The 14,150-nt window shown below is 51.0% G+C and overlaps 1 protein-coding gene across 2 annotated transcripts; it reads right to left on the reverse strand.

Moving 5' to 3' along the window:
* Positions 1–280: 280 nt before the first annotated feature.
* ACADVL (acyl-CoA dehydrogenase very long chain) lies at positions 281–13,483 on the reverse strand. Of its 2 annotated transcripts, XM_075847385.1 has the most exons (20): positions 13,278–13,474; positions 6,350–6,392; positions 6,187–6,264; positions 5,766–5,838; positions 5,561–5,625; positions 4,608–4,742; positions 4,210–4,354; positions 3,985–4,114; positions 3,754–3,876; positions 3,433–3,631; positions 3,214–3,318; positions 3,042–3,128; positions 2,841–2,903; positions 2,522–2,623; positions 2,235–2,332; positions 1,311–1,383; positions 1,137–1,209; positions 988–1,060; positions 603–678; positions 281–524 (listed from the first exon to the last, which is right to left on the reverse strand). In XM_075847385.1, the coding sequence occupies exons 1-20, from the start codon at positions 13,334–13,336 to the stop codon at positions 384–386; spliced, it is 1,941 nt and encodes a 646-aa protein (XP_075703500.1). In that variant the 5' UTR covers positions 13,337–13,474; the 3' UTR covers positions 281–383. The 2 variants fall into 2 exon arrangements, with proteins under 2 accessions (XP_075703500.1, XP_075703499.1); XM_075847384.1 differs by having other exon boundaries at positions 281–678; positions 13,278–13,483.
* Positions 13,484–14,150: the final 667 nt, after the last annotated feature.

Consider the following 14,150-nt stretch of genomic DNA (forward strand, 5'->3'; position numbering starts at 1 on the left):
TACCGCAGCCCTGGCCTGAAAGACGATAATTAGCCCTTATTACAACTCTGATAAATTGCCCCTTTACCCACCACAACGGGGGGTATGTGATCAGACAGCCAGCGCGCGCACCCCCCCCCCCACCCACCATCGCTATCTTCATGGGCTACGTGATGCAGACATTGAAATGGGACAGTGTAAAAAACAAATTGGGTTACTGACAGAACTAAAGTGTAGGAGAGATTCTGCCTCCCGGAGAAGGTGGTGGTGTTCGGTGTCGGCAATGACCACACGTCCCCACTTCTTACATATCATTTATTTCCGGCACCGTTGGTGTAAGGCAGGTTTATAGGTTTGGGCGAATCTTCGACAGTCACAATAAGCTTCTTGTGTAAGGTGACGCCCTAGAAACCTAATGGATGTGAGGCCACCGTCCCACCGTTCTCAACCAGGGCAGCCGAGGCCGAGCGCAGGTTCCTGAACAAGGCCGTTCCGCTTCCACCGCTCCGCAAGCTCCTCAGTCTGTCCTGCACGCGGGCCGATGCCTGAAATACAGAGACAATGAGTGAGTCCAGATCCTTCAGGTCACCTGTACGAGAGCAGCCACACCAGAGATTCCTTACTTCAGTGCACCAGATGTCACACAGAACCTTCTCATGGGCGGCAGCGGGGAGTCCCTGGGACAGAGAATTGGAAGTCCTGTAAGAGAAGACAAATACATGGAGCCGGAGGCCATGGTCCTCAACAAGACGGAGTCTACATCCTGATTGACCCTTAACCAGGGCAGTACGACAACCTGTGCGGCACGGGCATTTGGTCGTGGAGGACGGTCATCGGCTGTCAACTTGTCTAATAATTTCCCAAGTTGTCAGACCAATCGTCATCTAATGTCCCGCTAAGTAGCCAGACAGACAAACTAGGAGCCCGCATGGTCATCCACGGGACGGGACAGGAACAATCTAAGAGGACTCATGAAACATTGCTGCTCCCCTGCCAGCTGCACTTTACCTGGACAACACTACGACCATGGCATAGAGGTCGATGGCACAATCCGCCACTCTCTGCAGGACGTACTGTTCATCTGAAAGAACAAGACACGTTACAAGATGCACAAAATACACAGTGAAGGGCACTTCTGGGCATGTCCTGCATCTTACCCACAATCCTCTTGCCATACTTGATAAGCTGCTCCTCTACTGCACTGCCGAAATCTTCAATAGCGCAAACTGCCTGAAATGGAGGCAAACCAGAGAGAAGGTCAACTCCAAGGCTGTGCACCCGGACCTGCAGCTATCGTCCACGTCACCCTGCCGACCTCATCCCCCACTCACCAGCTCCGCGCTCTTCTCCACCTCGGGGTGGACGTTTCCTTTTAGGGTGAGTCCTGTACCTAGTCCAACCCTCCTGCAGAATTAGGAATGCAAAGAGACCTATTGAAGTCTGGTAGATCACAGAACAACCATTCTTTCAACTCCACCCCTCACTTCTACTAAGCTCCACCCTCTCCCTATCACCCCAGCTATTTTACCTTTATTTCTGTTACTCATATAGCACCAACATATTCTAGCGCTATACGGAGGTTGTCCTTACTGTCACCATTGGGGTTCACAATCTAAATTCCCTATGGTATGTTTTTGGGGTGTGGGAGGAAATCAGAGTGCCCGGACGAGACCCACGCCGACTCAGGAAGAACATACAAACTCCAAGCAGATGTTGTTCTTGGTTGGATTCGAACCCAGGACCCCAGCGCTGCAAGACAATAGAGCTAACCCCTGAACGACTGCTGCTACCGCTGTTCACCTCACTGCTCTGTCTGCTCTCTTAATTTCTCTCCACCTTCATTTCCTTCCCTTTGTCCCTGACCTCTTCCTGTCACCCCCGATTCGCCCTCCTCCCTATGTTCCGGTTGTCCCCGCCCTCTCTCCTCCCTGCGTCGCCACGCCCCGTCCGCTTTCCTCCCTGCGTCGCCACGCCCCGTCCGCTTTCCTCCCTGCGTCGCCACGCCCCGTCCGCTTTCCTCCCTGCGTCGCCACGCCCCGTCCGCTCTCCTCCCTACGTCCCCGCCCCGTCCGCTCTCCTCCCCACGTCCCCGCCCCGTCCGCTTGCCTTCCTACGTCCCCGCCCCATCCGCTTTCCTTCCTACGTCCCCGCCCCGTCAGCTTTCCTTAGTTCGCCTTACACTCCGTGTACATACCTCTGCTCCTCCCCCCATCCAGTAATCCCTATCCTCATCTTTCGTACCCCCATCCACTCACCTCCTTGCTCGCCTCAGACCTTCCTTTACAAGTAACGGCGTGTTGCTCAGTGGGCTACTCAATGCTTTCTGGAGAGATTTCAGCTCCTTCCCGGCACTCTACAGTGAGAAGCAGAAGGCGTCACGTGTCACCAACTTATTACATGTTTTCCTCCTCAGGACATTGGATTATAATGGAAATATCCAGCGCTCACTCGTTCTATTCTGGCGGTCTCTATCTACACCCCACATAGCAGCTGTACAAAAACACCCACCTCTGCACATAATAATGGATTACAGCTGTGGTACCTGCAGTCCATACAGTGACACGAAGAGTCGGAGAATATCATTGGCTCCTTCAAAGATCCTGAAGATGCGCAGGTCTCTGAGAACACGTTCTACCCCAGTGTCCTGGTCACGAGAAAATATAAAACCAGTGTTACCACGAGACAGGGCAGAACGTGACAACGCAACATCTTACACAGACTGGACTTGTCATACGTGGCGCCCACACTCCACCTCGTAATACAGCCACATACAAAACTGATGACATCACAATGGGTCACTAAGGAAAAACAACACCCAAGTCACAACATTATACAGGGGGAGAGACTGCGGAGCTCCTTACCTTCATGAACCCGTTACCTCCCAGTATCTGGATACATTCATCAGCCACGAACCAGGCTGCCTCCTGCAGAAGACAAGAGGAACATGTACTATAGAGGCTGTCGAGCCGTGGACCAGCACGTGCCCATCCCGACCAGGTCTATGGGGGACACGGAAACATCAACATGACGCCCCTGAACCCTCATCACCGATCCATACTCACCGAGCCGAAAACTTTGCTGATAGCGGCTTCTACCTGAAAGTCCTTGGCGCCAGAGTCCATGTTTGCGCTGATCATGTACGCCATTGACTAGACGATAAAGAGTGGAGTCAGTTAAGTGGCCCCCTCTGTTCACCACCGTATTCCTCAGCACCACCCCCTGGCGCCGGGTTACCTCAGTCACATACTGCAGGACAGCCATGCGCGCCAGCTTCTCTTGGATGACACCAAAGTTATGAAGTTTATTTCCAAACTGGGAGCGATTTGTGGCGTGTTCCACCTTATGAGAAGAAGGACTGCTGGATAAAGTGTTTCCGGTGATATAACTACTCCCATCATTCCTACTACTACACGTAATACCCCCTCTAGTGGTGAGCCCATGGTCTGTACTTACAGCTTTCTGAATCAAGCCCTTCATGGTGCCAGACAAGGCAGCGGCCATCCCAAACCGTCCGTTGTTGAGTATGTTCATGGCCACCTTGAATCCGTTGCCTTCACCCCCCAGCACGTTCTCTGCAGGGACTCGGACCTCGTCAAAGTATAAAGAAGCGGTGTTACTGGCCCGAATGCCCAGCTTCTTGTCCGGGGGCCCGCTGCAGTAGAAGACGTCAGATGAAGAATGTCAAGGGGAGAGATTACGGACAACACCCACCATAGGTGCCGGTGACCAGTGAGACAACCAGTAGAAGGCATCCTCCTATACCCCAATACTTGCCTGGTTACCCCCTCTCCTCTCTCCACTATAAATGCCGTGATTTTATCTTTGATCTCCCCAGTGGTCGGGTCCGGAACTTGCGTTCTTGCAAAGACAGTGAATACGTCGGCAATTCCCCCGTTACTGCAGGAGACGGAACAAAAGCGCAGACAATGCGATGAAGAAGAGGCCAACTGAGGTGGCAGAGAGGACAACCTCCTACTCAGCGGGTGACGTCCTCGGACGCCTCACCTGATCCAGATCTTTCCCCCAGAGAGAGTGTAATACTTCCCACAGGGGCTCTTCTTGGCAGTAGATCTGATAGAGGCGGCGTCGGACCCACTGGTCGGCTCGGTCAGACAGTAGGCCGCAATAACTTCCCCTAGATTATTGGGAAATCAATGCAATTAGTATTGAGGCTTCACTTCCTCTAGATCCTCCTCGGCTGACAACAAGCTCTAAACATGAGCGTCTCACCGGAGGCAAGACGTGGCAGATACTTCTTCTTCTGCTCCTCGGTGCCATACAGAAGGATCCCTTTAAAGCCAATGGATTGATGAGCGCCTAAGGTAATGCCAACACCCAGGTCATGTTGTCCTACGATCTCCACCAATCGAGCATACTGATGAGGTAGAGGGTACAAAATGCAGCATTAACAACAAGTAGGAGGGGGTAGGGTCAGTCTGGGGGTCACCTTCTCAGTACTAGACTACAATATACAGACCAGTAGGAGCGGGCAGTACTAGATTACATTCAAGCACATCAATAATATAAGACTACATACAGTAACACTTTATATTCCCAAACAGTTGCCTGAGAACAGCTCCATAAAACTCCCCTCTCACTTTCCATTACATTTGATCACATTCCAGTACCTGTGTGTTATTCAGTCCTAACCCACCCAGCTCATCTGGGACTTGGAGACCAAATGCCCCAAGCTCTTTCAGTCCAGACATAGACTTGTCATCCACCATCTGGAGGTCGTCATTCAGGGCAGGATCATTAACCTCCTAAAAAGGTAAAATTCAAAGCATCTTATAAACGACCCTGTATTGTGTTCTCCAAGAACCATGCTGTCCTCCGAAAGGTAATGGCACCCCACCTTCTAGGTTAAAATTCCAAACCTAACACTCACACTGCCCCCATGTCATCACTTTTGGCCCTTCAACGATTTCCATTTGAGCACTTTTCCAAACTTTTCTGAGAATTCCTCGGTCATCTTATCAGGTCTTACGTCATGTCCTTCCCTGTCCCGTCTTCCTCTTGTGTTCTACATCTTCTCCAACCTTGTCCCGTCTTCCTCTTGTGTTCTACATCTTCTCCAACCTTGTCCCGTCTTCCTCTTGTGTTCTACATCTTCTCCAACCTTGTAGAACACTAGGGGAAAACGGGACAAGGTTGGAGGATATTTAGAACACAAGAGGAAGACGGGACAAGGTTGGTGGAGATGTAGAACACTAGAGGAAGACGGGACATCTCCTCCAACCTTGTCCCGTCTTCCTCGTGTTCTACATCTTTTCCAACCTGGTCTCGTCTTCCTCTAGTGTTCTACATCTTCTCCAACCTGGTCTCGTCTTCCTTTTGTGTTCTACATATTTTCCAAACCTTGATACACCTTTCCTCTTGCTCGTATTCTACAACGTCCTACATGTTCTCAAACCTGAACCTCACTAATGTTTTCATCCTCTTTCTCCTTCCCCATCTCTTCCTTTCTAGTCCGGTCTCCTCCAACCTTCACATCTATCCTCCTTTTTACACTTACATTTCTTTATTTCTTTTAGTCGACTCCTCAGTGAATCTACATTTCCAAATCATGTGTTTTACTCACTTGGAAGAAACGGGACACCGGACTGACCAACTCACTGAGGAACTGAGACTGGTCCTCGCTTAATACTGTAGGTAGACAAGATGAAATGAGACACCACAAGATGAGACCCACCGACAGGAGAGAAGTGTACTCATGTAATTGTGTGTGTGTAGTGGATGGGATGGGGGGAGTAGTAGTAATATGCACAGTTCCCTTGGTCTCTTACCTGATGGATACGGGAAGACTTGTTGTGTATGAATCATCCCACTGAACATCCCGACGGCAAATGACAAAGATTCCTGGAGATAAAGATGGAGTAAGACCACCAGTCAGGAAGCCGTGTCCAGGTGTATCACTATGTCCACTGTAGAAACCACCGTACACATGTGCCCCGCTCCACCATCTAGGACTATATACTGCATGTTCCGATCCTACAGGACCGACCGTTTTTTCAGGAACCGTATGAAACCTTCTGCGTTTACAGCTAGGTCCCATGATCGCTCCTAACATCCCCTTTAGGTCAGGTTCACACGATAAAGTCAATACCGTAAACAAGCTCCACCCACTGCGACACAAAACGCGCGCAGAGTATGAGAAACGGTAAATATTCTTATAAAGGCGTCAGAAATCTCTAGAGCGCAACTTACCGGAGAGCTCTTCTGTGCCACGTGGACACGCTCCATGGCTGTCGCCGAGGCCGAAACGCCATCTTTATCAACCACTGTCTGAAGAAAGGATTCAAATACACAACATAAGAATAAAAACTGGCGAATTTGAGAAGAGCAAAGATGGACATAAGACTGGGATTACCTCTGCGGACTGGGCATACCCCCGGACACATCCCGCCTGGGTCCTGTATAATACACACGTAGCAGTCAGTGACAGTAAGAGTTATAACGCCACGGAGACGCTCACGTTACATTTACGGGGAACAATTATTCAACCCATAAAGAGTCAACAGATAACAATGACGCCAACTGCTCCACACACGACTTCATTACATTTCAAACTCAAATTGTATAAATATCCAACCCCTCCAGACGAGTATTGGGTAGAGACCCCTTCGCTGCATTATGAGCTGTAGGTCTGTTGGGGTTTCTAACAACTTCGCCCACTGTTTGGAGATGACGGCCCCCCATTCTTCCTGGCAGATTTGCACCACGTTGTTCAGGTTGGTTGGATGATGCTTGTGGCCACAGATTCTCGATTGAGATGTGGCCATTGTAGGACATTCAGCTTTCTCCTGTTGCTTTGGCTTTGTGCCTGAGATCATTGTCCTGCTGGAAGGAGAATCTTCTCCCAGACTTTAGACTCCAGCCGGCCGTCTTGCGGGAGCTCCCAGGATTTTGCACGTTCCACCCGTCTATGCTGACCCCCTCATACCTCGCTGCTGGGCTGTGTCTGCTGAGGACTGTGATGGGTTTTATTTTCAGTAATGGCTTCCTTCTAGCCACCCTCCCATGTCTCTGGATGTGGGTGACTGGTGATATTCATAGCCCCTGAATTGTGGAGCTCCTTCATAGGGATTGTCGGTCTCTCTGTGGCTTCCTTAACACGTCTCCTTCTTCCCATGATGCCGAGCATTGAGGGACGGCCTGGTCTAGGCAGTGCTGGGATATCCATACACTAGGATTTCCCTCACACGTCCCCTTCTTCCCATGATGCTGAGCACTGAGGGACAGCCTGGTCTAGGCAGTGCTGGGATATCCATACACTAGGATTTCACTCACACGTCCGCTTCTTCCCATGATGCTGAGCACTGAGGGGCGGCCTGGTCTAGGCAGTGCTGGGATATCCATACACTAGGATATCCCTCACATGATGCTGCGCACAGAGGGACGGCCTGGTCTAGGCAGTGCTGGGATATCCATACACTAGGATATCTCTCACACGTCCCCTTCTTCCCATGATGCGGAGAACTGGGGGACGGCCTGGTCTAGGCAGTGCTGGGATATCCATACACTAGGATATCCCTCACACGTCTCCTTCCCATGATGCTGAGCACTGAGGGACGGCCTGGTCTAGGCAGTGCTGGGATATCCATACACTAGGATATCCCTCACACGTCCCCTTCTTCCCATGATGCTGAGCACTGAGGGACGGCCTGGTCTAGGCAGTGCTGGGATATCCATACACTAGGATATCCCTCACACATCCCCTTCTTCCCATGATGCGGAGAACTGAGGGGCGGCCTGGTCTAGGCAGTGCTGGGATATCCATACACTAGGCTATCCCTCACACGTCCACTTCTTCCCACGATGCTGAGCATTGGGGGACGGCCTGGTCTAGGCAGTGCTGGGATATCCATACACTAGGATATCCCTCACACGTCCCCTTCTTCCCATGATGCTGAGCACTGAGGGACGGCCTGGTCTAGGCAGTGCTGGGATATCCATACACTAGGATATCCCTCACACGTCTCCTTCCCATGATGCTGAGCACTGAGGGACGGCCTGGTCTAAGCAGTGCTGGGATATCCATACACTAGGATATCCCTCACACGTCTCCTTCCCATGATGCTGAGCACTGAGGGACGGCCTGGTCTAGGCAGTGCTGGGATATCCATACACTAGGATATCCCTCACACGTCCCCTTCTTCCCATGATGCTGAGCACTGAGGGACGGCCTGGTCTAGGCAGTGCTGGGATATCCATACACTAGGCTATCCCTCACACGTCCACTTCTTCCCACGATGCTGAGCATTGGGGGACGGCCTGGTCTAGGCAGTGCTGGGATATCCATACACTAGGATATCCCTCACACGTCCCCTTCTTCCCATGATGCTGAGCACTGAGGGACGGCCTGGTCTAGGCAGTGCTGGGATATCCATACACTAGGATATCCCTCACACGTCCCCTTCTTGCCATGATGCTGAGCACTGAGGGACGGCCTGGTCTAGGCAGTGCTGGGATATCCATACACTAGGATATCCCTCACACGTCTCCTTCCCATGATGCTGAGCACTGAGGGACGGCCTGGTCTAGGCAGTGCTGGGATATCCATACACTAGGATATCCCTCACACGTCCCCTTCTTCCCATGATGCTGAGCACTGAGGGACGGCCTGGTCTAGGCAGTGCTGGGATATCCATACACTAGGATATCCCTCACACATCCCCTTCTTCCCATGATGCTGAGCACTGAGGGGCGGCCTGGTCTAGGCAGTGCTGGGATATCCATACACTAGGCTATCCCTCACACGTCCACTTCTTCCCACGATGCTGAGCATTGGGGGACGGCCTGGTCTAGGCAGTGCTGGGATATCCATACACTAGGATATCCCTCACACGTCCCCTTCTTCCCATGATGCTGAGCACTGAGGGACGGCCTGGTCTAGGCAGTGCTGGGATATCCATACACTAGGATATCCCTCACACGTCCCCTTCTTGCCATGATGCTGAGCACTGAGGGACAGCCTGGTCTAGGCAGTGCTGGGATATCCATGCACTAGGATATCCCTCAAACGTCTCCTTCTTCCCATGATGCTGAGCATTGAGGGACGGCCTGGTCTAGGCAGTGCTGGGATATCCATACACTAGGATATCCCTCACACGTCTCCTCCTTCCCATGATGCTGAGCACTGAGGGACGGCCTGGTCTAGGCAGTGCTGGGATATCCATACACTAGGATATCCCTCACACGTCCCCTTCTTCCCATGATGCTGGGCACTGAGGGACGGCCTGGTCTAGACAGTGCTGGGATATCCATACACTAGGATATCCCTCACACGTCCTCTCATGATGCTGAGCACTGAGGGACGGCCTGGTCTAGGCAGTCATGGGATATCCATACACTAGGATATCCCTCACACGTCTCCTTTTTCCCATGATGCCGAGCATTGAGGGACGGCCTGGTCTAGGCAGTGCTGGGATATCCATACTCTAGGATATCCCTCACACGTCTCCTCCTTCCCATGATGCTGAGCACTGAGGGACGGCCTGGTCTAGGCAGTGCTGGGATATCCATACACTAGGATATCCCTCACACGTCCCCTTCTTCCCATGATGCTGAGCACTGAGGGACGGCCTGGTCTAGGCAGTCATGGGATATCCATACACTAGGATATCCCTCACACGTCCCCTCATGATGCCGAGCACTGAGAGACGGCCTGGTCTAGGCAGCGCTGGGATATCCATACACTAGGATATCCGTCAAACGTCTCCTTCTTCCCATGATGCTGAGAACTGAGGGACGGCCTGGTCTAGGCAGTGCTGGGATATCCATACACTAGGATATCCCTCACACGTCCCCTTCTTCCCATGATGCTGAGCACTGAGGGACGGCCTGGTCTCGGCAGTGCTGGGATATCCATACACTAGGATATCCCTCACACGTCCCCTTCTTCCCATGATGCCGAGCAGTGAGGGACGGCCTGGTCTAGGCAGTGCTGGGATATCCATACACTAGGATATCCCTCACACGTTCCCTCATGATGCCGAGCACTGAGGGACGGCCTGGTCTAGGCAGTGCTGGGATATCCATACACTAGGATATCCCTCACACGTCCCCTTCTTCCCATGATGCTGAGCACTGAGGGACGGCCTGGTCTAGGCAGTGCTGGGATATCCATACACTAGGATATCCCTCAAACGTCCCCTCATGATGCTGAGCACTGAGGGACGGCCTGGTCTAGGCAGTCATGGGATATCCATACACTAGGACATCCCTCACACGTCTCCTTCTTCCCATGATGCCGAGCATTGAGGGACGGCCTGGTCTACGCAGTGCTGGGATATCCATACACTAGGATATCCCTCACACGTCCCCTCATGATGCCGAGCACTGAGAGGCGGCCTGGTCTAGGCAGTGCTGGGATATCCATACACTAGGATATCCCTTACACATCCCCTTCTTCCCATGATGCCGAGCACTGAGAGGCGGCCTGGTCTAGGCAGTGCTGGGATATCCATACACTAGGATATCCCTTACACATCCCCTTCTTCCCATGATGCCGAGCACTGAGGGGCGGCCTGGTCTAGGCAGTGCTGGGATATCCATACACTAGGATATCCCTCACACGTCTCCTTCTTCCCATGATGCCGAGCATTGAGGGACGGCCTGGTCTAGGCAGTGCTGGGATATCCATACACTAGGATATCCCTCACACGTCCCCTTCTTCCCATGATGTTGAGAACTGAGGGACGGCCTGGTCTAGGCAGTGCTGGGATATCCATACACTAGGATATCCCTCACACATCCCCTTCTTCCCATGATGCCGAGCACTGAGGGGCGGCCTGGTCTAGGCAGTGCTGGGATATCCATACACTAGGATATCCCTCACACATCCCCTTCTTCCCATGATGCTGGGCACTGAGGGGCGGCCTGGTCTAGACAGTGCTGGGATATCCATACACTAGGATATCCCTCACACATCCCCTTCTTCCCATGATGCTGGGCACTGAGGGACGGCCTGGTCTAGGCAGTGCTGGGATATCCATACACTAGGATATCCGTCAAACGTCTCCTTCTTCCCATGATGCTGAGAACTGAGGGACGGCCTGGTCTAGGCAGTGCTGGGATATCCATACACTAGGATATCCCTCACACGTCCCCTTCTTCCCATGATGCCGAGCACTGAGGGGCGGCCTGGTCTAGGCAGTGCTGGGATATCCATACACTAGGATATCCCTCACACATCCCCTTCTTCCCATGATGCTGGGCACTGAGGGGCGGCCTGGTCTAGACAGTGCTGGGATATCCATACACTAGGATATCCCTCACACATCCCCTTCTTCCCATGATGCTGGGCACTGAGGGACGGCCTGGTCTAGACAGTGCTGGGATATCCATACACTAGGATATCCCTCACACATCCCCTTCTTCCCATGATGCTGGGCACTGAGGGACGGCCTGGTCTAGGCAGTGCTGGGATATCCATACACTAGGATATCCGTCAAACGTCTCCTTCTTCCCATGATGCTGAGAACTGAGGGACGGCCTGGTCTAGGCAGTGCTGGGATATCCATACACTAGGATATCCCTCACACGTCCCCTTCTTCCCATGATGCTGAGCACTGAGGGACGGCCTGTGCATCACAATCACTGGTTCTGACATCTTTATAGTGATCGTCAGGGGCATGAATAGGCCCCCAGTGATCATGGGGTTAATGTTTAGGTCTGTCTCGACAGATGGCCAAGTATTTTATATACCAGTGTAGTCCTGAAAGGTCACACAGAGAGTCAGAACATGAGACGAGCTGCAGAGGAGAGACACGGGCCCCTCATTATACTGATCGGCCGGGGGCCCGGCTCCCACTGGTCAACTCCTGACAGAATGCGGAAGATAAACATTTCCTCAGTGCATTAGGGGTTAATGATTGACATTACATCTCTGCATGTCGGATCCTCCTCATCACCTATATACATAATATACAGACGGAAGATCATAGATACACCCCCTATACACACACACAGTAATGTATATACAGAGATATATATACACACACACACATTATATATACTGAGGAGGGGAATACACAGGATATTATATATAGGGGAGGGGTATATACACACATTATATATAGGGGAGGGGCATATACACATATAAAGAGGGAGGGGTATATACACATTTTATAGGGGAGGGGTTATATACATATGATATATATAGGGGAGGAGTTATATACACAGGATATTATATATAGGGGGAGGGGTATATACACAGGATATTATATATAGGGGGAGGGTTATATACACATGATATATATAGGGGAGGGGTTATATACACAGGATATTATATATAGGGGGAGGGGTATATACACAGGATATTATATATAGGGGAGGGGTATATACACAGGATATTATATATAGGGGGAGGGGTATATACACACAGGATATTATATATAGGGGGAGGGGTATATACACATTTTATAGGGGAGGGGTTATATACATATGATATATATAGGGGGAGGGTTATATACACATGATATATATAGGGGAGGGGTTATATACATATGATATATATAGGGGGAGGGGTTATATACATATGATATATATAGGGGGAGGGTTATATACACATGATATATATAGGGGAGGGGTTATATACACAGGATATTATATATAGGGGGAGGGGTATATACACAGGATATTATATATAGGGGAGGGGTATATACACAGGATATTATATATAGGGGGAGGGGTATATACACAGGATATTATATATAGGGGGAGGGGTATATACACAGGATATTATATATAGGGGAGGGGTATATACACAGGATATTATATATAGGGGGAGGGGTATATACACAGGATATTATATATAGGGGGAGGGGTATATACACAGGATATTATATATAGGGGGAGGGGTATATACACAGGATATTATATATAGGGGAGGGGTATATACACAGGATATTATATATAGGGGGAGGGGTATATACACAGGATATTATATATAGGGGAGGGGTATATACACAGGATATTATATATAGGGGAGGGTATATACACGTATATATAGGAGGGTGATGATTACATGACAGGACTGAGGTGTGAATTGCTGTACCACCACCATTACCTAATAGAATGACGTCACTTAAAAAATGTATTTATATTTCCCCCCCCCCCCCCCCCCATTGCGGGAAAATGGTAGAGTCAAATTTATATTGTAGCAGTGGTTGGAGTGAACCATATGACAGCCACACAGGTCGTACCACTTTCCACTGCCGGTGGGTTAGATAATTATCAGTGAATATATTTGCCGTTCTCGACCTCTCTCAGCCCCGGTTCTCTGTGTCACTTACCCCCGGGTGATATGACGGAGGAGCCCCCGGGACACAACGGCCGGTAGCGCAGCTCTCATATTGTCAGTAGGACAAGGTCACTTCACTTCCGCCACCATGTGACTCCTGGGCATTGTGGGAGTTGTAGTTTGAGGAGGCGGGTGGGTCTTGCGGTGCCTCGTACCTCCTCAGTGCCTCGTACCTCCTCCTGGTGATGGAGTTGTGTAGCGGAGGTCATATCCTTCATGTTAGGACCCTTCTTCCTGTCATTATTCCCGTATTCTCCCGTCATTTACCTCAGGATGTCCCTGACGGCTGTTTTCCCGCGCTCTGGCGGCCATGTGTGTGGTCAGTAAGTGACGAGGGTGGTGTGATTCCTGTGAGGACAGACATTACTCCTCACACCTGATTGTATACAGCAGTCTGATCCCCTCCGCCATGACACAATCACCCTCATCATTGTCAGGACTTCATAACATGGCGGCCGTCAGGTGAAATAAAGGATAATATCATATTATTCCCGCGTTCATCCTTCTCTCTGGTCTTCGCTCCGCCAACATCCCCCACCTTCATCATTTAGTAGATTTGTTGCGCCATTCTCCTCATGTTCACAGCCCGGTGCGTCTCGCCGGCGGGTTACACATCAGGTGATCAGCGTCACACAGAACGCCGCCATCTTTACACCGTCATGGCGGACGCATGAGGTCACTGACCTGGAGGATATAATCCGCATGTGTAATAACATCCCGCCACATGTCCACGTGTCTCCGAGAAGACGGCGACGACCCCCTCCCTGCGACACCGGATATCGATGTATGATCAACAGACGACCAAGTGACAAGAAATCTCGTCAAAGTCACCGACATTACCGGAAAACTGACTGGGAACTATTCA

This window comes from Rhinoderma darwinii (genome assembly GCF_050947455.1).
Source record: "Rhinoderma darwinii isolate aRhiDar2 chromosome 3 unlocalized genomic scaffold, aRhiDar2.hap1 SUPER_3_unloc_3, whole genome shotgun sequence".
Classification (NCBI taxonomy): Eukaryota; Metazoa; Chordata; class Amphibia; order Anura; family Rhinodermatidae; genus Rhinoderma; species Rhinoderma darwinii.

What these genes read in the sequence shown, in the direction of transcription:
- ACADVL (XM_075847384.1), bottom strand. Translation starts at nt 13,336, where the DNA reads ATGAGAGCTGCGCTACCGGCCGTTGTGTCCCGGGGGCTCCTCCGTCAT. An exon ending in TAGGACTGAATAACACACAG is followed by an intron (nt 4,355 to 4,607) that starts GTACTGGAATGT and finishes CTACCTCATCAG; the next exon opens with TATGCTCGATTGGTGGAGAT. An exon ending in AGGGCTTGATTCAGAAAGCT is followed by an intron (nt 3,319 to 3,432) that starts GTAAGTACAGAC and finishes TCTTCTCATAAG; the next exon opens with GTGGAACACGCCACAAATCG.